Genomic DNA, 26,080 nt, shown 5'->3' on the forward strand with positions numbered 1-26,080 from the left:
GGGCTTACTTAAGGTTTTTTATACAAATGCTCGTAGTATTAGGAACAAGATGGAAGAATGAAAAGCATAACAATAGACGAGAGGTTGGATATTATTGGAGTTACCAAAACATGGGCTACCGAAAATGATGATGATTTATGATCTATTGCTGGGTATAATTTGTTTAGACAAGATAGAGTAGGTAAAAGAGGTGGTGGGGTTTTATTTTATGTCAGAGACACTTTAACTTGCAATGAATTGGTAATTAATGATAAACCTAATGAGATTGATATGATTTGGCTGGAGTTGATGAGCAATAAGGGCAATAAACTACGTTTAGGGAACATTTATAGGCCACCCAACTTAAGCCAGGGTCAAGATGAACAGATGTTTAGTATTATTAGTGACATTTCTAGCAAGGGGTCAGTCATTATAATGGGAGATTTTAATTTTCCAGGAATTGATTGGAATAATTTTTACCATAGTAATAGCAGAGAAGAGGAATTTTTGAAAGTAATTGGTGACAGTTTTTTAGATCAAATTGTAACTCACGGTACTCAACAGGACATGATTTTGGATCTAGTTTTCTGTGATATGGGAGGTTCTGTTCAGGGGCTATGTGTAGGGGAACACATGGGAGACAGTGACCACAACAGTATTAGGTTTGAGATTAAATTTGATACGCACAAAGTAGAGAATTTTAGGTTTGTGCCCAATTTCAGAAATACTGATTTTGTGGCACTTAGGCAGAGTTTGAAAGCAGTTTTTTCTTCTGGATTGGACAATAGCGATGTGAATCTTCAGTGGGCAGAGTTTAAGGAAAAGCTAGCGAAAACGGTTGGGGATTATGTTTCTTTTAGGAGAAAGGGTGTCGACACTAAAATTTGGCCAATGTGGTTCTCCAGGGAAACTAAAGACGCTCTAAATTACAAGCAAGCTGCTTTTATAGGTTTAGAGAAACTGGTCACAGTGCAGATAGGCTCCAATATTGTAAGGCAAGGCGTAAATTTAAGTATTTGGTACGGATTCAGAAAAGAGAGTTGGAGCAAAGACTAGCAGATAACATAAACAGGAATCCCAAGAGGTTTTTTGCATACGCTAATTCAGGGAAAGTTTGAAATAGTCATATTGGGCCACTGGTTGATGAGCACGGAATTTTAATTCAGGACGATAGTGATATTGCTAATGTTCTTCATAACTTTTTTTCGAGTGTTTTTAACGACAGCTGTATCTCAACAGTTGACACCAACAAGACACAAGCTATAGTACAGCTTGAGGACTTGGTATTTTCCAGGGATGACGTTTTACTTCATTTGAAAAAAATTAAAGAGACTAAGGCTCCAGGACCTGATAATATTTATCCAAAAATTTTAGTTGAATGTGCGGAGGAATTAGCAGATGTAATCGTAAATATTTTCAATGCTTCTTATAACTCGGGGACAGTGCCAGAGGACTGGAAGCTGGCTAACATTACACCGCTCTTCAAGAAAGGTTCTAAAGGGAGTGCCGGAAATTATAGACCTGTGTGTCTAACTTCGGTGGTTTGCAAAATTTTTGAAACATTGATAAAAATTAAGATAATAAATTTTCTAGAGACTAATAATCTATTGACTAGTTTTCAGTACGGTTTCTGGAAAGGTAAAACTTGTGCAACTAATTTATTACATTTCTATGACAAAGTTACCATGGCTTTGGACAATAAGAAGCCTGTAGATGTTGTTTACATTGATTTTCAAAAAGCTTTCGATAAGGTACTGCATGTTGCTCTACTTAGCAAATTAGCTGATATAGGAATAGGAGGGAAAACTTTCATTTGGGTAAAAAACTGGCTGACCGGAAGGAAACAAAGGGTAGTTGTAAGGGGAAGTTATTCTAATTGGAGTGAGGTTTTAAGCGGGGTTCCTCAAGGATCAGTGTTAGGGCCTGTTTTGTTCATTGTTTTTATGAACGATATTCACAAAAATATTTCTGGGAACATGAATTGTTTTGCTGATGATGTCAAAGTCATGGGGATTGTAGAACATGAAGAACAAGCAAATCAGCTGCAAGAGGATCTAGATCATATTACGGAGTAGGCTAATAAATGGGGTATGACTGTTAATATTGTGAAATGTCAAGTGCTACATTTGGGGCATGGCAATAAGTGTACAAGTTATTACTTGCAAGGTTCAGTCATTAGTCAGGCAGAAAAAGTTACTGATATGGGCATCTTAATAAGTCAGGATTTAAAGTTTAGTCAACAGTGCAGCATAGCTAGTAACAAGGCCAATAAGATGCTTGGGTTTATCAATAGATCTATTTCAAACAAATCTAAAGAAGTTCTTCTGCCCTTATATAGAAGTTTGGTAAGACATCATTTGGAGTATGCTGCTCAGTTTTGATCTCCTTAACTTAAGAAAGATATTAATGTATTGGAAAGGGTTCAAAGGCGGGCTACAAGGCTAATAAATGGACTTTCTCATTTAGACTACGATTCCAGGCTTAGAAGGCTAAAAATGTACAGTCTTGAGCAAAGAAGAGACAGAGGGGACATGATTTCATTTGTTTAAATTTATTAAAATGAAAGATGTTACGGGGCTAAAGTTAAGCACTGAAAACAGGACAAGGGTTCATTGTTTTAAGCTATTTAAATTTTAGGCTAACATGGATATTAGGAAAAATTATTTTATCAGGGTAGTGGAACCTTGGAACAGCTTACCGGAAGAGGTGGTAATGAGCAAGGGAGTAGATAGTTTTAAGAGGGCCATTCAGGGTTCATACTCTATTTGAATGAAAAAATTCCATGACTTTTCCAAGACTTTTTCATGACTTCATGAAAATTTTCATGACCTTGTTACATGAAGGGAACATTACTATTTAATATCAAATTTGCCAATTTTCGGAAAAAAGCATTAGCAAAACTTCTACGTGAGTGCCACTACAGTCATCGAAGCACTTACTTGTGATTGACAAATTATCAGTGTACACATAAAAAACTATTCTTATTTGTCTTCATCATATAGATTAAAAATCTCAAAGCAGAGTAAAAACACAGTGAATGGAATATAATGATGCTTAAATGTCTCATAATTTTTTAAACAGGTAGAATGATAATGAATGGGAAAAAGGTTGAATGAATCATTAACCGAGTTTCAATAATTTTGTTCATAAGCCTTTTGATATTAACTGTGCATTTAATCACGCGCATAACCTGACACTAATTTGGTTCCTTAAAGTAAAGCCACATTCTTTAGTAAATTCATGTGTCCCAACCAGACATTTGTTTGAGAATATATATATATATACATGTAGTGGTGAATAAATCTTCTGATTCATAACTACAGTAAAACCTACCACATCCGGACCTGTCACATCCGGACCTCCCCATATCCGGACGGTTTGCGGAAAAATTTTTCAATTTTTGAGTAAGAAAAATTCAAAGTATTTCTTTCTTTCGAACTGTGCGACGGGCGAAAGAAGAGACGAATGGCGAAATAAAGTGTCTATTTTTGCCCCCAAATGTGACATCCCTCTGTCAGCCTATGAACCAAGGTGTTATAGAATCTATAAAACGTGTCTATCGACGAAAGTTACTGACGGTTTTGATTGCTGGAATGGATGAAGGAAAAAACGTTACAGAGACTCTAAAAAAAGTGGACATGTTGGATTAGGTGATGTGGGTGGCCCAAGCGTGGGACGACATAAAACCAATAACAATGAATCAGAAGTTACCCAAACCATCTGATGAATCTACGGGGGAGAAACCAGAGGAAGGTAGCAATGAAACTTCCGCCGAAGACAAGATTGCTGAACTGGTAAAGAACCTGCCGGGATGTGAAAAAATGAAGGAAGACGATGTTAACGAGTGGTTGAGTGCAGACGAACAGAACGAATTAACAGATGGCGATATATTAAACATAGTGTGCCAGAATGATGATAAAAACTCAGACAGCGAAGGGGATGAAAGCACTGACAAAAATCGGGTTGTAAACGTAATGAGCCATTCAGAAGCTTTCAAGTCGTTCGAGGCTCTGCTGTCCTACGTTCAAAGTCAAGAAGATACTTGTGCAAGTGACATGATGCTCTTAAAAAGGATGAAAGACATGGCTTCAAAAAAAAACCTGTACAGTGTGGAAAGCAGCAGAAAATAACCAACTTTTTCAAAAACTAAGTAAATTTTTGTTAATACTATAACTGTGATGGGTAACTTTTTGTAAATAAATTGTGTAACCTTTTGTTTTTCTATGGAGCATATTGTATGTACATACTACTAAGTTTATAAACGTTTAAAACTTTAAATTTTGTTTATAAGAACAGAAATACAGCTTGAAAACTCTATAATACAGCTATTTTTAAGTGCGGTCTTGATATACGGATTTTTTGATATCCGGATCGGTCTGTCGCCACATTGATCCGGATGTGGCAGGTTCTACTGTATTTGTTAACTTATTTGCATTTTTAAATCCAAATAAATTAATAGGTTCAGAAATTCCAGAACATAGTGTTTGATTCCTGACATTGAACGTAGCAGTGAGTAGCAGGGATTAGTTTTGCAGGCTGCGTGTTGGGTACTACTGTTTTAGAGTACTAGAATTTGTCTATTTCTGTATCCCAATGTCTGACTAAAGTTTTTCATTTTCTCAAGCATTCAACAATTTTAGATAAACTATGATAAGTTTAATAATAAAGTTTTACAAGTGATGGAAAACTCGGATGCAATTGAATCGCATTCTTTGAGTGGGTGAAATCAAGAATGTGCAAGTTTGATACTACAGAATATAAATTATAAGCAGTGCTGAAAATATTGGCAAATTCAAAATGAGTAACGTCCAAGTAGTAAAATCACATTGCGAAAAAAGACGAGCGGCTGCTTCAGTAGTGGGTGCAATGAGATTTCAAAATTCAGACTAATTTTTGTTATGGTTCAATTCTTCAGTTTTAATAGCTTTTATGAGCAATACTGTTAAATCACTCAAGATTTCCAATGCTCTTTCAGCTACCGTTACTTTCTATTTGGCCAGGACATTTTTCCATGACTTCAAATAAATTTCCATCACTTGGAAAGAAAATTTCAATTTTCTATTACTTTGCCAGGTCTGAAATTTGCTTAGTTGTTTTCTATGACTTTCCAGGATTTCCATGACCCGTATGATCCCTGGCCATTGATCTTCACTGGGGATCTGACTAGGAGCCTAGCTGGGCGCAGAGCCTGTTGCTGGTTGTCACTTTTGTATTTGTATTTGTATTAACAGAAACATGTTGCAAATCTTTAAAATATTAAAAAAATAATAAGAGCAGTTTTTCACTATCAATCACATTGCTTATTCTTTTAAAAACCTATGTAAAATGTTTTTAAAAGCTCTGAAATCAGATTATGGAGTATAAAATATAAGAATTGTACATTCTGCCTGGTTCATTTTTTAGTAAAACAAAGCACATAATATGTTCAGAAAATTGTTTTAATTGCTAATTTAAGTGGACATTTTTTGTGGAGAAACATATTTCACTTATATCACAGTGTGTTGTCATAGTCGGAACAAGGTCTAAATTAGAACAGCTTAAAAATTCATAATTAAACATTAGTTTATTATAAAATTACAGAATTAAAATACATCTCAACTGACATAGTTTTTAATTATTGGCGAGAAAGACTAAAATCACAAGAAAAATGTCACTTATTGTAAGGAAAAACCTTTTTTCCTTCACTATTAAAAGGAATGTAAACCAAAAAGCAGAAAACTAAAAGCTAAAAGTTCATTGAATTTTTTTTTTCAAAAAATGATATACTTACACATTTTCATTCCTTTTTAAAAAAATTATGAAATTCACTACTTTAGGAATTCTTGAAATATGCATGCATATGTTATAAAATAAAAACAATTCAACCATTCTTGCTTAACCACTACAAAAATAATTCAAATGATTCAGAACTTATGAGTTATTTATATTTTACATATGATGTACAGATATAAATGATTGTCAAAACAAAATATTTAAAGTTTGGATTTGAAGTGTGACAGCAAAGAAAATGCAGATCTTACGGAGACATAAATTGTGCTGTTCCAACCATTGTGAATTTCTTCTCATCTGCACTTTTTAATTGTGTTGAAAGACCAAAATCTGCAATTTTCTGGGGAAAAAAAAGGATTAATCAATGTAAAAAATTGCCCCGTTGATAGAAAAGTGACACATTTAAAAATTGTATTTTTTTGGTAACAGCAATTTAAAAGTTTTGAAATGGAACAGCGAATTTATCAGGAAAGTGAATATGAATAAAAAACTTTTTTTCCTGTTATACTTTCAATTATAATGTATTCTTTAAAAAAACATTTTATTGAAAAGGCTATAGGGTGCTTTTTCATTATCCTAACTCAAAAATGCCAGTTTTTGAATTATGTCATTTTTCTATCAACGAAACAAAATAAAGGATCTATAAAACACAATATTACAAAATCATTGCGTTAACAATACAACTCTGCTATTATAAATATATTCAGAGCAGAAAAAGTGGGAAAAGAATAAATAAACTAGTATGTTGTGGCCATTACAAAACTTTCTTCTATATATTTCTTATGAATTCTGACCCCTCCTCATGCTTGACAAGGAAGCAATACTCCCAACAAAAACAAAATTACTCCAGCAAAAACTTGACGACCATCCTAATTGCCGAATTATCGCAAAAGCAAAGCAAAGAGTGAATATTGAAAATATTTGATTTGTTAACAAACACAAGATGGCAACAGTTAAAATTTTTAAATCATTAATTTTCTGATCATTTTCCAACAATTAAAATCACGCGAAATATGCATACGACAATCTACTACGATTTATCTTTCTTATAGTTGCATTAATAATAGGGCTCGACCAATGGCATTTTTCGGCGGATTGGTCGATGCCGATTGTTCAAAGATGGCCGATTGTTTCACTCCAAATGGCCGATTGCCGATGCCATTGGCAAAAAAAAAAAAAAAAAAAATCTAACGGAAATAAATTATAAGATTGTCAGGGATTTAAAGGATAATTTTATTCATTTCACTTTACTTCCTTTCTAGGAATAAGGACTTGTAATCAAAAAAAAAATCACATTTCGACCTAATTTCTATTTTACGATCACCCAATTTAAACTTCACAAGTTTTTTCGGCACATCTGTACACGCATATGTACCTAAGAACATATAGATGACCAAAATATCCATTTTGAACACCTCCTCAGTTAATTATCGCAAGTTCTCTTGTGATGTCTTCATAACTTGCGTCACTCAGAAACGTTATGAAATAGTAAGTTGAAAACTCATATGAACGGAATATGATCTAAAATTTCAAGGACAAGCAGTATAAAACCTTACCTTGAATAGTTCACATTACCAAAGCACATCTATCTACAAAATAATGGCCTTGAATGACTATGCACTTCTGCCAACGTTCGTATAGCTTTCAGAATCACTCCTGGCAGCCATTTCTCGCAACTTCCTATAAGGCCTCTTGCACTGCTGCTTTAAATTCATAGTGGGGAAGAAGGCGACTTTCATATTGAGGATGCACGGTTTGATTGATCAATGCTCTGAAATGACAAACAAATAACATAACGTTTCGTCGGACTTAGCTCCGTGTGACTTTTACCTGTTCCCAGCAAAAAAACATTTGCATGGACGCCGCTTTCTTCCTTCCGTCAGGAGAACATAAAGCTGCTTCATGGTAGTTGCGAAAAAGGCTTCCAGGACTGTTTCCAAAAGTTATATGAACACTGGCAGAAGTATATTGTCCCTCAAGGTGACTCTTTGAAGGCGGATGTGCTTTGGTAATGTGAACTATTCTGGGTAAAGTTTTATGCAGCTTGTACCCGATATTTTGGATTGTACTGCGTACAATCTATATAGGATGAAATTATGCTTCTCTTTTTTGACTGTTTTTATGAATGGTGTTAGTTTTAAACAACTCAGAAGTGCAACTAGAGTTTAATTTCAGAAATACAGGGGGGGGGGGAGGGGGCACGCAAGTGTTCTAAAAAAAACGTCGGTTCAATGGGAATCTGACAAAATGACACAAAAACTGGTTTCGCCATCTCATATTTGTTTCCATGGTCTCCAATTCAGCAATATACACTTTATAATAAAAAAATCGACTCATCAAGAAGCAATCATCTGATTGCTTTGAAATTTTGTATGAATGATTGTTTTGACCAGATGTGCAAATGATTAAAATTTGGTGACCAATGGATACATAGTTTGATCTCCAGCGCATCGAAACTGCGCATCCAGCAGATGTATATAAAGAGCAGTTTCTTCAACAGTTGTTAAAACTTTCGGTTTGATTTCAATTCAGATTACTTTTCAACAACTTAAAAATGGCTCGTCGCATGATTCGTGCTCATTACGAGCAACTGTCAGAGTTTAAACAAGGTCATATCATTGGATTGAAAGAAGCCGGTTGGTCAAATCGGAGAATCGTTCGTCATTTGAGTCGAAGCGATGTGGCAATTTGAAGATGCTGGCAAAGATGGGGGGAAAATGATAGGTTTCAGCGTCAGGATTGTAACGGTCGACCTAGGCTCACAATAGATCGTGATGACAAAGTGATTGTCAGATCAGTTGTCACAGCGCTTTCTTCATATCTATGAACCATCAGACGTTCAACCCAAACACTAGTGTCCATCATGATGGTTGAGACAACGAAATCTACGCTCGCGCCGACCATTACGCCACCTGCCACTGACACCTACACCTACACACTGCCGAGCCAGATAAGAGTGGTGCATGGCTTGATCAGGTTGGAATGGTGCTGACTGGGGATGCATATTCTTTAGCGACGAAGCCCGCTTCCAACTGTGTCATGATGATCATCGAAGACGTGTCTGGAGACACCCAGGGCAGAGGAGGAATTCTGGTTTCACTTTTGCACGCCACACTGGCTCTCAACAAGGCATTATGGTCTGGGGTGCCATTTCCTTTGATAACTGGACCCCTTTGGTCGTAATTAGAGGTACAATTACTGCACAGTAGTATGTAGATGACATCCTAAGACTTGTTTTGTTCTCGTTTCTTTTGCAGTACCCTCGGCTGGTTTTCAGCACGACAATGTCAGATAACATACAGCATGTGTTGCTATGAACTGTCGGCAAGCTTGTCAAACTCTTCTGTGGTCTGCCAGATCATCAGATCCCTCTCGCATCAAGCATGTCTGGGATACGATGGGATGGCGAGGAATGTTGATAACCTCGTCCGACAATTGGAGCGAATTTGGCCGGAAATACCGCAGGACAACCTCCGGGAGCTTTATCGGTGCTTCCCACGTCGTGCTTCAGCTTGTATCTAGGCTAGAGGTGGGTCAATACCTCATTGAACTTGTTACTGTAACTCTGACATAAATTATTCAATTGTTCTAAGAATTTAATCATTTACTATTCTCTGTATTGTCTTCCTATCCACCAATTTTCGTCTCAATCGGATCACTCCTTCTTGGTGCGTCGATTTCTTGGTTACAGAATGTATCACCAAATGAGCGTCAGTCTAAGACACTATATTAGTTTTGAATTGAAATAAGTAATTAATAGCTACAAAAAAATGAGTAAATAGGCTTTTTAGAACACCCGATCGAAAACAAAAAGGAAAGTGCGGAACGTACGCACACCCCAGATGCGAAATTTTAACCTTCTACAGCTTACCATTTTTGAATTATGACTTATGAGAGATACACACGTACATCCAGCCGCAAGAAACAATGCAATAATTAACTTGTTTGTACCTGAATGCAGTATTAAAAACTCTTTCAGGGGTGACTAAAATAGAAATTCATACTGAAGTTCAAGTAAACAATTTTACATGAAACAATAACTCCCATTACTTTGCTTTAAAAAGTAAAACAGCAAAAGGTCTTCTTTTTTTTTTGCAAAAACATCGGCCAATTCCATCGGCTTTTCGATGTTTTTAAGGCCGATGGGCCGATGTTTCCTGCAAGTTAGCATCGGCTGCCGATGACGATGGCTAAATTGTTGAACCATCGACGCCGATGCATCGGTCAAATCCTAATTAATAAAGCAAAAAAAAATAGATAAATAAAGCACAAAAAAGTCTCTCTTGGAGCGATTGTGGCCAAAATTGAAATAAATTCTGTTTACATATTGTTTCACATTTATTCCAAATTTCATCCAGAACGTAACGTTACTCCTTGAGATATGGCACTTGCACTGAAAAAGGAAGAACGTTTGATTTCACTACCCCCTTTTCAGATATTGATGCCAAAATAGTCAGCTCTTGTACCCTCTAAGGGCTACTTGTCAATAAATTTTTGTTTAATTTCGTTTATTATTCCTTGAGATACAGCAGTCACAAGTGACAACAAAAAACGCTCTATTGCTCAGCCCCTGTTTGAGCTATTAACACCAAAATTGAATCAGCACCTGTACATGTTAGAGGACACATATGGACCAAGTTTTGTTTCATTCCGCTAGCTACTTTCTGAGGAATAGCGGGCATGCATAACTCAAGAAACGTTCCATTGCACCACCCTCCTTAATGGAATTCATGCCAAAAACCAATGAGCAAAAGTTCACATAGGGGCGAATATGTGGACCAAATTTCATTCATTTTCATGTGGTAGTTTTTGCTGTAGAGCAGCCACAAAAAACCAGTCAGACAAATACACAGACATTTTCCAAAACTGGTCAAAATGAACTGAACACACATCAAAACATTCGAATCCGTCAAAATTCAAAATTTGAATATTTTGCACAAATCCAATACTTTCTGCTATATATTGGGTCATTCTTCAAAAAGTGTAATTTTTCTGTCACATGCCTTTACAGTAAAAACTTTAAGGAAAAATTCATTTAACAACGGTTTTTAATTTCATCAAAAATCTATCTACGTAGTAGGGTCAAAAAGTTCCCGGAATAGTCGCTTACAGTCAAGTATTTGTTCGCTGGAAGGGAAATTTGTGTTTGGGAGGTTGGCATCACTGCTAGTGAAGGTCATATGAGGTTCAACAGGCAGATATTGTTAGTCTCGTGCGTGCGGTGTATTAATATTGTAGTCTCTGATTTCTCTTTCGTCGAATTGTGTAATGTCGTCATTAGAGCAATGTGGCAATATTAAATTCTGTGTGTTGCTGGAGAAATCACCCTCAGAGACTCTTGAAATGCTGAGAAAAGCATACGGAAACTCAGCGAGGAAGAAATCGGCAGTTTACGAGTGGCACAAGCATTTCTTTGGCGGTCGCACAACAATTGAAGATAATGTTCAGACTGGGCGGCCTTCCACTTCCACTACAGATGACAATGTTGAGCGTGTTCGAAAACTTGTGCGTGCGGACAGGTGAACAAACATCGATACTATTGCCTCCGAACTTGGTATTTCACATGTGAGTGTTCACAGCATTCTTCATAATGACTTGGACATGCATCGTGTTTGCTTACACATGGTTCTGAAAATGTTATCCCCTGAGCAAAAGGAAATGAGAGTGACCATGTCCAGGGACTTGATTGAAATGGCTGATGCAGACGACAACTTCCTGCACAAAATTATAACAGGTGATGAGACTTGGTGCTTTCTTTACGACCCTCAGACGAAATGGCAGTCTGCTGAATGGAAGTCAAAAAGTTTACCCAGAAAACAAAAATTTCGCTTGGACAGAAGCCGGGGTAAAGTAATGTTGGAGGTATTTTTTGATTACCGTGGCTTGATTCATTATGAATTTATTCCTGAAGGGAGAACAGTAAATAAAGAAATGTACAGAGAGATCTTAAAACGGTTTCAAGATTCAATTCGACGAAAAAGACCTGAAAAATGGGCAAAAAATGATTGGTTTTTGTTGCATGACAATGCCCCTTCACATCGCTCTCTATTGGTGAAACAGTACTTAGCTAAGAACAATGTTACCACTCTGAAACACCCACCATATTCTCCCGATCTTGCACCACCAGATTTTTACCTGTTTCCAAGGCTGAAATTAGCATTGAAGGGACGTCGTTTTGCTAATTCATCGGAGGTGATTGAAAATGCGACGAAGCAGCTGAAAGAACTTTCAAAAACCGGCTTTCAGGAGTGTTTCCAACAATTGTACGAACGCTGGAATAAGTATGTGGATGCAGGAGGAGAGTATTTTGAAGGAAAGTAATGTAAGAATGTAATATATATTTTTAATTAAATTGTATTAACCAATTCCGGGAACTTTTTGACCCTAACTCATATTTAAACCAGGGCCCCTCTGTTCCTATGTGCATGGTCGTGCTGTGCACGATGGCGCAAGAGTCAAAAATATTTTACACTGAAAACACGTGATGCTAATTGATACATATATTAGTATTTTTCTGTTGGCCTAGCGCCCCTTATATAATTAACAAGTCTTAACTAATTCATCTCACTACTTATCTCACCATAATATCAGTCACTTGCCTAATCCTAATATAGGAGAAATTTTCAACGATGTTTTTCTACCTTCGAATGCGGATGCCTGAAGACGTATCTCGCACGTGCAGTCGCCGATCTATGATGTCACGACCTTTACGTAATCGACGAAGCATCGTAACAGATCGGCACGTGCCCGATGCTCATTGGCCAGGTGCTATGCTGGCGTGTATCAGAAGGTGATTTGGCGTCCGCATGCTAATGAGTTCACTTAGGATAAAAGGAAATATTTCAAGCAGAAAATTGACTTCATCGGTGTTCGCTCTCTGGCTAGTTGACTTGAGCGCTCGTTTGCTTTTATGCAACGACGCGGGTTTTATTTTTAATAGATAGATAATAGATTGATATAGCTCAGCTCTAGTTCGCGTTGTTTCAAATGTTTTTAATTTTATTTAACTAACTTTACTAAACTACCAAATAAATTTGGTTTTTATTTTTAAGTTGTCTTCAACTATTTTTTAATCATGCATTTCTAGTCATACATTTAATTAGGTTACCGCATTTGGAGGTTATTAGTCTTGAGCATTCTCTTGCTCATTATTTTCTTCCTAATTCTGGAGCCGTGAATGCAACTTCAGTATGACTATAGCACACAAGGTTAAGCATATGAGGCTGAAGAAATTTGCTATTCCCCACTTTGGTTGTTGCGGTGATTATGTTGTATCATAATTTGTGCAATATGTCTTTTTGTGATTTGTGCATATTATTTATATTTTTCTGACAACAATTTTAGTTGACTTTTTAGTTCCAAAAAGTAACGCTTTGACCATAATTACTCGATTGTCCGTCCCTCCCCCTGTATTAAATTAGAAAATGAGCTTTGGACAATGTACTTGTTTTAGGTTTTAAATTCAATGTTTTTTTTAAAGATTCTGTATGTTTGAATTATTGGTTTTACCCACACGCGGAGAGTGAGGCTTATAAATACGGGGGCAATTTTTTTTTAAAGGAAGTTGAAGACTATTTTAGGCTATCTTGAGTGATGGGGGGGGGGGCTTCTGATGTTCTTTCGTGCAAATGTTTTGGAATTGTAGTTTTAAAAACCACATTTTAGTAGTGTTTTGTCAACAATTAAGGGACAGAAAGGAATTTCCAGGGTTGTCCCTGTAATTTTTTTTTTTAAAATAAAGTCTAATTATATAATAATAATAAAATTGAAGAAGTTTGGACTGTCTTTGGTAATGTAAAGGTAAGGGTCTCTTCCCAGAAAAAAAATCTTAAAATGATGTGTTAAAGACGCAGATTAAAACCATCTTTAGCAAACTTAGAGCAAAGGGTTTAGGTTTCGCTTCAAAAAATTTTGCAAAGTTTAAAACCTCTTATAAAATGTTCTTTTAGACTTCTCTTTTATTGACTGAAGGATGAATGAAAAAGTTCAGAGGTTCTCCTTTTTTTTTTTTTGAACTGATAAACGAACTCCTAAGAACTCAGTTTTGAACTTCCTTTGGGTAGTTCAGAAAAAGAAGTCCAGATTTTTTTTTCTTTCTAAATTGGAGTCATAAAAACAGTTTTACGCTGCCTAGAGAGATTCTTTTCCTGATTTCCCCCCCTCAAATTGGAGTCTTTATAGTGCAAATTTAGGTCATCCTTGAATTTAAAGGAAGGAGGGAGTGCACTCAGAGATTTTCTTCCGGAAAATTTTCAAAATTGAAGCTTCAAAACTGAAATTTTAAACTATATTAGGTGATGTTTGTGTAATATCACCCAGAATGTTTTGAAATTAAAATCTTAACGTTGAGGCAATCGTTGATGACGAAAAAAGTGCGAGGGCGGTCGCCCTCCTTGACCCCCCGAATCGCTGCCACTAGTTTTACCCAACACAAACAGACCGACAGAAATTTTACAAAAATGGTCGAAATGGACTCAGCGCACCTCAAAACGTTCAAATTAGTCGAAATTTGAAAATTTGCACGAATCCAATACTTTCTTCTATATGATAGATATTTCGCCAGATAAACAAAAAAAGACATCAAATAATGTCTTTCAAATGTAAAAATAATTCCGCAGCTCTATTGTTTATCGCCAAACTTGCCCATCAACCATGCTATCATAATCCATCTGTCTAACAAAAAAAAAAAACATCCCGTGGAACATTCAAAAATCGTCAGAAAAAAGAAGAAAATGTTGTATATTTCACTCAGATAAAAACAAATCAAAAGTTTCTTTTCTTTCAAAACAAATCGCTAAAACAATGAATTACATTAACGGTTGCCTTAAAACAAAAATCCTAGACTGAACTGCTCAGGGCCTAACGTACCAAGCAACCACGCTACCGGAACCCAGCCCTTTTGCGAGTGAAGCGGATGTTTTTTTCTTTGGCCAGGGGTAGAAGTGGTCAACTTTTAATACATAGGACATTTTCCACCAAAAATATAGAACAAATATAGGACATGTTTTATGAAAAATACTGATATGAAAAAATAAACAATACATAGTATATATAATCTAGATATTCTTGCATAAATTATTGTCAATGATTTTAATTAATCATACTGCATACAGTTAAAAAATCCAAATAAAAGTTATAACTTTTACTTAGAATGAGTCTGCAGTTCTTGAAAAAATAGCTTCAGAAGAAAAAAAAGTTTATACATATATATATGTATTTACGCGCGCTTAAGGCCATTTTTTATGCCTTGACTGCCTACTTGACTGCCTACGGCTAAAAAAAAATTTTTCTCCAAGTTTCACTATTTTTTTTCCTTGGAAGGTATATGAACCTTTTCTTTTGCCTTTGATTGTTATGCATCTCTTCAAGAATTTTCCATTTCTTTATGAATTTTGTATTTAGTACTATAATAAACCATGATAAAACGGAACTCTTTCCTTGGTAATGCATGCATAATTTATTGCTTTTCCAAATGCAGTACCTGAATTGGCCTTAAAACTCTTATTATAGAGTCAATTCTTTAAGATGATCTTTCTTATGTCAGTATCTTTTTGTTTGCGAGAAAAACCTATTTCAACTGATGCTTCTACATCTTATAAAAGGAGCTAAAGACTTTCACTACTAAAAAACCTAAGTATTTGTATTTAGAAAGCTGATCAATTTTTATCATTACGAAGTATTTTTTCAAAATGAATTAATTTACATCCAAGTAACATCCAATCCCCATTACTCAAAATTTTTAACAAGATAGTGACGTATCAATGGAAGGATCCTGTAAAAATTTTATTTCTTTTTTAAAATTTCTGAAAAGCCTTTTTTTCAATAACAAATTCTGCTAAAAATATAGTGTTCAAATTATTTTAAATTCTGATTTTAGTAAAAAGTTCAAATTTTGAATCCAGGCAGGGTTAATTTATCCCTTTTATTTATTTTTTATTTATTTAATTATTTTATTTATTTATTTATTAATTTATTTTTGCATAATTACCTACATTTAAATATATCAAATAGACCTTTTTTTAACATTAAAAGCGGCTGAATCTTCCCACATTTTGTTGTTAGTGAAAATTTATTGGCAAAGTGCTTCATCAAGTTTGGAGTGCTTGTCATAAAATATAGATCATTGAAGGCTTCTCTTAAAACAAATTGAAAATTTTGTCAAAAATACTTTACAAAATTTAAAGAGACGGGTGCTGGCAGAGATTCCAAAAAAAAAAAAAAAATATTTTTTTATAAACAAGCATTTTGTTTTTAAGCAGTCTTGAATTGTCAAGTCGTGAAAGAAAGTGCGAATCAAGTGACCAAAAGGCTTTTCAATGATAATTTTCTACAATTTTTTATAATAAACTATAAGAATATAGGAAATATAGGATAATTTCAAAAATATAGGAAATATAGGACACTTTTGATGCTTTTTTTGAAAATATAGGAAATATAGACTACTTCTACCCCTGCTTTGGCAATAATAAATGTTTCGTCAAACAAACAAAAAGGTATAAAATCACATTAACAGTAGCTTTCAAATCTTTATATATTAAGAGCTGCGTTGCCCGATCTACCTTGAGAACAAAAATTGTGTCAAGTGACAATTATATTAAACAATTAATTAAAAGAATAACTTAATAACTTAAAGAATAACTTAGAGACTAATAACTCTATAGAGTAGGACTATTCATCTGCTTTCAGTATTTTTTTTTTTCAAATTTATTATAGTTTAACTTTTAACCGTGTTTTAAAAACTGAAAATATTTCAGTTTTCTCATAATTAAGCATTCTATCTTTTAACCTCAAGCTTTAAGGAATGTCTTAGCTGTGCGGAAATTAATACCCAATATTGTGCTAAGTGTCATAAAAGAAATAGAGTCGACTCCCACTACCACGTGATCCAACTTACGCGAAATGGCTATTACATGACTTTTTCAGGAGCAACAAATTTTCGAGCTAAAGCGAATTTCTCGCTCTCAACACGAAAATATTTGTAAAGGTATCATAATGCTAAGTTTCGGCTTTGTTATTTACTACTAAACATTGACTTCGTGAATGTACTTTCATTCTTTCAGCATCACTGACTGCTTAAGTTCCTCCACACCGTACAATAAACATGGTTGCTTTATTAGTGTGTATAATATCACCACTCCTCATTTTTCATTTATTATTCCAGATATGAAAGGTGATGAAATATTGTGGCACCTAGGCACACTGTTTAATCTAAAGTTTGAAGATGGTAACAAAAAGCGAAAGTGTGCGACAATTTAAGAAAAAAACTCTTCATACGCTTGAACAACTAGAAACTGTGCTGAAGGTAGCACGACATCGACAATTAGGTATCAGTGAATCTTTCATACGTATAGTTAGAAGTCAAGAGAAGGCAATCCGTCCAAACCTTAGTTTTAATATGAAGCTCGCAGAGTAGTTTCTAAGCAAAATGCAAACAATATGAAATCGGAATCTGCTCTTGTATTCTAGATTATAGAGAGCCTGAAAGAGGGGTGTTATCATAGATGTAAATGTTATAAAAGTAAATACTATACTTAAAATTATATTAGAATGATAATCAGAGATTGCGCAGCATAAATCGTCTTCAATTTTTAAGATATAAATGTAACTTATTGAATTTACAGTATAGTACTCCTACAGTGCAGTGCTTTGTTATTACTACATGCTGTACGTACCGTAAAATTTTATTTTTATGTCTCTCTCTCCCATTGATCATTGACTGAATGCATAAAAACAATATTTTATGTTGAATAATGCAGTAAATTTTAAAAAAAAAGGTAAAAATATAGCTCTTTATGTAAGAAATAGTAATATATAGTTAAAACATGGTCTAAAACAGTTTAAAAGGTGTTTAAAAATGTTTATAATGATTGGGTATGTTAATAAAAAAATCATATACACAACACTTTTCCACAATGCGAAATTTCGACTTGCACGAGGAGTCTTGGAACGCATCCCTCACTTAAGTCAAGATCCGACTGTACCTTACTTTTGAAGTTGCATTTTAACTCCTTTGTGTTCAAAATCAGTTTTGAACTTAGTAACATTTTGTAAAATCATGATTTTGACCTTCACATACGCACAAAAATTTTAATGAGGGAAACTTTAGACAACTTTCAAATTTTGTAAGAATATAGAACAATATTTCTTGTATTTGCTTGAAGAAATTCAAAATTGGTTTTTGATTTCTAAGCTTAAAATAAATTCAGAACAATAGCATTTTCTTTGTGTTTTATGTGAAATTATAAGTATTCAAAGTACTAGATAAATGACTAAATGATACAAAAAAAATTTTGGAAAAAAAAAATAGAACCGACTTCAAAATTGCTCTAAAAAGTGAAAAATAATTTTATTCTTTAAACACCATCGATAATACTTTTAAACATAATTTTTGAAGTTGGCGCAAAAACGATCGATAAAATCATTCACAGCCATAACTCAACTACAAGTATCAATTTAACCAGGTCTAGTTTCTTCACTGCCACATGCATTACGCATTGACGACAGCATATTTGAGTAACGATATAAATGTTTCGTTCCTAACTTTGGATGATTTTTTGATAAAAATATGAACGAAGCATGGTTACAATGGATTTTACTTTTTGTTTTTGCGCCAACTTCAAAAATTATGTTTAAAAGTATTATCGATGGTGTTTAAAGAATAAAATTATTTTTCACTTTTTAGAGCAATTTTGAAGTCGGTTCTATTTTTTTTTTCCAAAATTTTTTTATTTCATTCTTTTTAGTGTAAATGTAGATATTTCAGTAAAAGTAAGAAGTTACCTAGTAAGAAGTTCGGCTCTATATCACTGTATTGCTTTAGAAAAGCCTTTATTCAAAATTATCATTACAATTACTATTAATGTTACTGTTATATGGCACCAAACTTTTATAACAATGAGTTTCATATTGTCGCATAGATGAAGATAGCGAAGACAATGTGAAAGCCAAATGAAGCGGATACTCGTTAGTCTCAACTCGAGATCTTTATTCAGAACCACGAATGAACGTTATATCTCCTTATATACAACTTGAGAAAGTGCTGGAACTTTCCAGACTTGGAAAGATACAGAAATTAACAGAACATTCGAGAAAAAACGGGAAACAGTAGAAGCGAAATTTTAGTAAAATTCACTTTGTCCTAGTCGGGATTTGAACCCGGGCCGCTCGTGTGGGAGGCGAGAATTCTACCACTGAGCCACCGTTATCTACGGATGAAAAGTGCGAACTTCGCTACAATATCATTTAATAGGGAAATTGCATAAAATTTACTGTTTTTTTGCCCATAACTTTTTTTCTAAAGAACAAATATGGTCAAACAAAGTAATGGGACCTAAGTTGAGCCATCCCCTATCCATTAAAAAAAGAATCATCAAAATCGGTTCACTAGGTGAGACGCTATGAGTGGACAAACAAAAAAAAAAAAACATACATACGGTATGAACTGATAACCGCCTCCTTTTTGAAGTCGGTTAAAAAGCAAGTATACCTAACATTCATTTCAATTTTTGAAAAATATATTGGCATAATGTGAAATTTATAAAAAAATTAGTGGATAAAATTTATGTCTTAAGCAATAATAATAATAAATTCAACAAATGCATCAAAATAAATGTTTTTTTTTTCTCTCTCTGCAAAAGCTTTTTCGATCTGGCAAAAAATTTGTGGCATTTTTTGTAGGAAAATCCACTTGAAGACATTAACAGTACTCTCTCTTTCATTAATATAGTTTTCAAGCAGTTCCAGACAAGCATTATCTTGAATAGGTCATGCGTGCTACAGTGATGGTTCATGTGGATTCACTAAATAAGAAAATCACTTATTTGAAAAAATATTGATGCATAAAATTAATAAGTAGAAACACATTACCTGGGCACAAATAATTGCTATAAAAACAAATAAAATTATTGACATTGGGTTTAGGCTTGATTTCTAAACTCATTTTCTTCAAACATATGCCCCTTTCACTGATGACTGAGATAATGTGAGACAAGGAATGTAGAAGTTCAATTGTTATTTGAGATGAAACGATGATAATATCATATCTCCAAAATAGCTATGAGTGCTTCATTATATTATTATTGAACCTAACTTTCAAGATTGATAATTTTTACTTATGACACAAAAAATACCTAATATTTGTGCTTGTAGCAGCCAGAAAAAGAATATATCTTGCAGTTATAACTGGATTATTGTACGGCATATGCAAACTTGTTCTGACTGATAATAGTTTGATAGTTTCATCAATGCCATAATATGCACTTTTGCTATTGATAGCAGAAAGAAAAGCCGTCTGCTTTCCATTGAAAATTAGATTCATGTGGCAAATGTTGTTTAACTGGCAATTTTAATTCTGGAAAGAAAAGCTATTACTAAAGTAGACGAAATTTGCTACCAAAGTTTATTTATTTATTAATTTTTTTTTTGAAAAATGTCGCAGCAGGATGGTTGAAATAAATTATTGTATTTCGTCATATATACTTATTCATGGATAAAAGAAATTTCTTCAAACTCGTAGCTCAATATCAAATGCTACTGAGAATTAGACGAGATGATCCTCTGTCTTAATCTTTAAATTCAGAAAGTTCTTTTAGTCATGCTGACATAAGTTTAGGTTTTCTAGAAGCTTTAAGTTATCTTGTCACGGGTGAAGAGGAAAATTCCAATTTGCAATGGCACAAATACATTTAATTATGCATACTGAATATTATATACTTCACAACATTTAACGAAACATTTTGGCAAGTGCTTCATAAACATACTTTTGAAAAAATGAAACATGAAAGAAATGGTCAAGTCATGTTAAACTTAAAATAAATAGACATAACTAATGAAATTTTAATTTAGTTCAAATTACTCTAGTAACAAAAATACGTTGATTCCAATGATTAAAATTTAGTATTATCTAAAAGACACTTCAATATATTATGCAAAAAAATTGATTAAATTTTGAGTATTCCCTCTTGTTCAAACAAGCATCTGAAATAGAGGAAAAAATGAAAATTTCGGACTTTTTTTATTTTTTAAAGTACGATTTCGTACGATTTTTTCAATGTGAATCATTTTTACTGTTATTTTTTCATTAAATGAGCTAGAAGAGTGATTTGAAATCTGAAGTAAATTGGCAAATTTTCAATCTTTGTTGATATCTCAGAATCAAAAAAAAAAAGCTCCGAATAAATTTTTCTTTGCTCTTTCGTAAGAGATTTGTTTATAAAATGTGAAAATATTTATTTTTTAAGTGTGCGTTTATAACTTACAAAGTTATTGAGTCACATACTGGCTGCATATGAACTCTGAAAATTTAGGCTTAGCGTAAGCATCAACTTCTAATTTCAATAACAAAGCAATAAATAGTTTTTAAACTTTCATACTTTGCATTCCCTCATAGATATGCATGATTTATTTAAATAAAAAGTTTCATTGAAATTTGTGACATGTCAGCCACAGCTGATTTGCTCATTTCGCATGGAATGACCCACATACAATTAAAGTTTTTCACGGGATGTTTAATCGAGATTTTACTGATTGACAAATTCTAATGTACTGTTCCAGATGAGAGGAAGTGCTAAGCTATTTAATGTATTGTATTGTATCATATAATAATGCTATTCTATAATTTGGATATGTCAGAAGGCTTACGCTGGATCAGCTTTAGCCTTGATGTATTCCTGATTCCTTCCCTCTGTTGTATTTTTTTTCTTTGTGACAACAAGAGTTGTTGCTACATTTTTGAAACTCCTTTTCTAAAACTGCTTTAAAAATATATATATATATATATAGCAAGAGCAATTTAAACACCAATTACAAACCATTTCAAATAAGAGAGGCTGTAAAAGATTTTGTTGGTGATATAATCTATACCTCCTAATCCTACACAGGGGCCGCGCTAAGGATTTCAAATTGTTAGCCAGTAAATTAGTCAAATTTTAAAAGTGCTAGCCAAACTTCAAAAGTCTTAGCCAAAGACCAACTTTAACTGATTTAAATGTATTTTTATCATTCGAAATATTTAATCAGAGAATGAAGTATTCGTTAATTTTTGACAATCTTTTGAAGATAAGGTAGGGGTGGAAATTTCAGAGAATTTTCTGTTTGCCAATGTAGAATTTTTTTTTTTGCCGAATTTACGATTTTATCGTATTTGGCGCAGTGGGCAATGCTTAAAGCGTTCCCTGATACACTATTTATTCAGTTTTATTTTTCACATTTCAGTCTCCATTACTGCAGACATGAAAATGAAAGACTGAAACTGAATAAGTGCTGAAACAAAGATTGTCGAGAAAAAAAATAAATAAAATAAAGAGTACATTGTATTATATATAACTACACATATAGAACTTACAATTTTCATGTCCTTTGTCAGAAGTATATTCCTTAGAGTCAGGTCACGATGAATTATGTTTTTGGAATGTAAATACAGCAAACCTTCAAGCACTTGTTTAATAATATCACGTGCTAAAGAAAAATTTTAAATACTATAATTGCACAAATTTATCACTGCAAGTTGGAGATAAATTGCACTAAAAAATACAACTACTTACTGTCCGAACTTTGTTAACCTAAAAAACTGTAACATCCAAAAATATGTTATTAAAATGCCCAGAAAAAGAAAAGAAATTTTAAAATGAAACAAATATTAATCTAAAGCGTCTGTTTCCTAGAAAAGTTACAGTTGAAATAGAATTCATTTAAAGAAATTGACAAAATCCATACCCACTTTGATTTAAAATGAACGTCCAAACAAAAAATAACAAAAAGATGAAGATTAAAGGGAAATGTATACAGTGAAACCTGTGTATAACGAAACTGTCTATAACGATAACCTGTCTATAACAATTTTTTTTTGGCCCCAGCAAAATATCAGCATGAATAAGCAAACTGTCTATAACAATAACCTGTGTATTACGATAATTTTTTTTTTAAGTCCCAACTGTAACACTGTAGACAGGTTTTACTGTATTCATATTTTTGATATATTAATGTAATTTTCTTCATTTATTTCAATTTACTTTAAATTTCCATTTCATTAAGTTACCTGAGGATGGAATTTCATTGTATCAGTAGTTCAGGAGGAGGGGTGGGTCAACACCCTGCTCCTCAAGTAATTTTTACATTCCCAGAAAGAAATTTCCCAAAAAACTACTAAAGGTTTCAGGCAACATTTGGGAAACAGGGACCTCTTGAACTCCAAAAAGAACCATTACAGTCGACTCCCGCTACAATGTGATTCGACTTACGCCAAATCGCTATAACGCGATTTTTTCACCAGTAAATAATTTTAGGCCTAACGCGAATTCCTCGCCCGCAACTCGAAAATTTTCAGAAGGGAATCGCGATGTGAAAGTATCGGCTTTGTTATTGGCTATTAAAATTAGAATGGATCTTCATCCATTTTGCATCACTGGCAGACAAAGTTCCCACACCGTACTAGTCTGAACATAGCTTGCTTTGTGTGTACAAATAACTTCTCTGCATTTACCATATTTTTTTCAATCTAAATGGGCGATTCTCGAAGAAATGTCTTGTACGTAAGTTTTTTATTTTTTTAAAGTAACTATTAATTAAATGTGGGATTAACTGTGGTGCTTTGATAGTATATTAAAGCATGTATTATTTCCCACCAGCATTATTTTTTTAAGGCTTTGGTTGGCTGGAAAAAATAAATAACTTAGTGTTACGCAAGGGGCATTTTTTTGAGAATCGACCAAATGCGAAAGTTGATGAAATATAATGACACCTAAGAGCAATGTCCCAACTAAAGTTTGTCAATACAGAAAGAAAAAGAGAAAGTTTCTGACAATTAAAGAAAAACTAAAGGTTCTTGATATGCTTGAAGAACTAAAAAATGTGTCTAAGGTAGCACAACAATATTAGTTGTGAGTGAATCTTCCATATGTACAATTAAAAGTCAATCCGTAAAAGTTCGCTATGTCTGTGCAAAATGCAAAAATTATGAAAATGGAAGCTCCTTTTTGAGAATTAAAGAAATCAAGAAGAAGGGTGTTGCCATAGATGGAAACGTTACAAAAGAACTAGCGAAGCAACTATATTTAGCAATACATTAGAATAATGATTTGATCATGCAGCATAAATCATCAACACCTTCATTTATTAAAGTTACAAATATCATTACTGGATCTACTGCACAGTACTATTATAGAGCATCATTTTATTATTACTACATACTGTATATGCTGTACTGGTTTATTTAATGTCTCTCTTTCCTGTCGATCACTGATTTTGTGGATCGCAACAGCATTTGATGTTGATTAAGACAGTTTTTTTAAAAATAGAAATAAAAATAGAGTTCTTTATGTAAGAAATGGTAATGTATGATTAAAGAATGGTTTAAAACAGTTTGAGGTGGTCTTGAAACGCATCCCTCGCGAGAGTTGGAATTCAACTGTATACTCCTTAAAGTGTAACAGTTGAGCTCTAAAAACGTTCAATTGCTCGGATAAATATCCTGTCGAGTAATTGTCTAATCTGACAAATCCGTACAAGTCATCAATGCATGTGTGTCAAAACCATATTTATATTACTTTAAAAATTTGAGATACATTTCAATAAAAGCAGTGTTCAAAAATTAATTGCCAATTGAAGGATTACCTACATTTTGGTATGATATTAGTTTAAAACATTTATAGCTCCAATTCTAGTTACTTTGAAACAAATTTTATATGATGGAGAAAAGTCAGGGGCTTCTACCAATATTTAATTCCAATTTGTGCAAGCATTTTGTATCCTTATATTAATGTATTTATGCAACAAGCTATATAAAATTTAAAATTAAAAAAAAACTCGACTGAGTCGCAACTGTAGAATCAAGAGGGAAAATTGAAAATCTTTTTAAAAGCCTTATACTATTAAAAATCAATTTCAATTATTTTATTTGCTAACAAATAAAAACTGGCAACAGATAAAAATTTGAAATCATTGCGTTTAATTTCCTTGTCGGCCAACAATGAATTCGGTAATCAATCGCATGAATAAAGGCTTAGCCGTTATTAAAATCTGCTTTAAAAAACGTTGTAAGTCAAATTTTATGTAACATGGAAGTTCCAAACACATTCTATCAGATGCGGAAAAAATTATCTTTATTTTGGTATTAAATTTTAAATTTTTTTAAATATGTTTTCCCTGCAAAAATCATGAAAAACCTTTTAGAGGTTTTTCATTAATATCCTCGCTAATTAACGTCATCCAAAGACGCAACCTAGCTAAGAACACTCTCGATCAATTTCTTCAATCCTTTCGAAATTTTTTTTTCCAAAATCAGTCCATCCGTTTCGGCGCTAGAGTGCCACAGACACCTCAAACTTATAACCTCCTTCCTTTGTGTGTCGGGGGTTAAAAATATCGATTAAAATTGGAATAAACTGATAATTAATAGTTAATTAATGAATTTGATGATAGTATATTGCATTGTCATCGAGCATGAGGTCAAAAGAATCGGATCACAGGAAATTGGTGAAATTCGAGTTTCAAGATTACGTTACAAGATACATACATACATTCATGCAGGTGAAGCTAATAAAAGCGTGTTAAATTAAAACTTTTGTCTTCAAATGGCCCATTAGCTGCAAAATTTGAAAAAAAAAGGGAAAAAATGGTCCATTTTCAAATATTTTTTATGAAAATCTAAATGTTTAAAAAAATTTCTAATATCGTTTTAATGCTTCCTTTGGACACTCTTTTCCTGTATCATTGAAAATACAGTCCAATTCCGACTTACACGAGGGATGCATTCCAAGACTCCTCGCGCAAGTCGAAATTTTGCGTTGTAGAAAAGGGTATGCATACAATTTTTTTGAAACACATCAAATTCTTTTAGATACTTATAAACACTCCTCAAACTGCTTTAAAGCATTCCTCAACTATACATTAAACTTATAATTAAGAACTGTACTTTTACTGTACTTAAAAAATAAAAAAGCTGCCTAATTCTACATAAAAAACTGTTAAGATGCACAAAATACATGATCAATGGCAGGGAAAAAATAAAACTACATGGTACATACATTACTTATTGTCGTGTACCGTTGACGTACTCTTTAGTTGTTCAAGCATATTGAATATCTTAATTTTTTTTTTGCCAGAAACTTTCTTTTTCTTCCCATCTTTCAAACTTTAGATGAAGCAGTGCACTAAGGTGCCATTTATTTCATCAACTTTAATAATTAGAAGGAAAAAAGAAAGACGCCGATTGGTTACTTGATGCACTAACAAAACAATGGGTGGACTAGTATGGTGAAGGGAACTTCCGATATCAGTGACGCTATAGGGATAAAATATATTCACAAAATCACTATTTAGGACCCAATAACGCAAC

The 26,080-nt window shown here is 33.5% G+C and overlaps 1 protein-coding gene across 1 annotated transcript in view; it reads right to left on the reverse strand.

Moving 5' to 3' along the window:
- The window catches only part of LOC129234503 (serine/threonine-protein kinase PLK4-like), a 195,150-nt gene that overhangs the window by 143,754 nt on the left and 25,316 nt on the right, over positions 1–26,080 (reverse strand). Inside the window, exons 3-4 of the mRNA XM_054868508.1 lie at positions 22,091–22,203; positions 6,000–6,088 (exon numbers count right to left, since the gene is read on the reverse strand). Coding sequence (XP_054724483.1) covers positions 6,000–6,088; positions 22,091–22,203 — 202 coding nt within the window. The remainder of the gene's footprint in view (positions 1–5,999; positions 6,089–22,090; positions 22,204–26,080) is intronic.

This window comes from Uloborus diversus, chromosome 1 (genome assembly GCF_026930045.1).
Source record: "Uloborus diversus isolate 005 chromosome 1, Udiv.v.3.1, whole genome shotgun sequence".
NCBI classification, from domain to species: Eukaryota; Metazoa; Arthropoda; class Arachnida; order Araneae; family Uloboridae; genus Uloborus; species Uloborus diversus.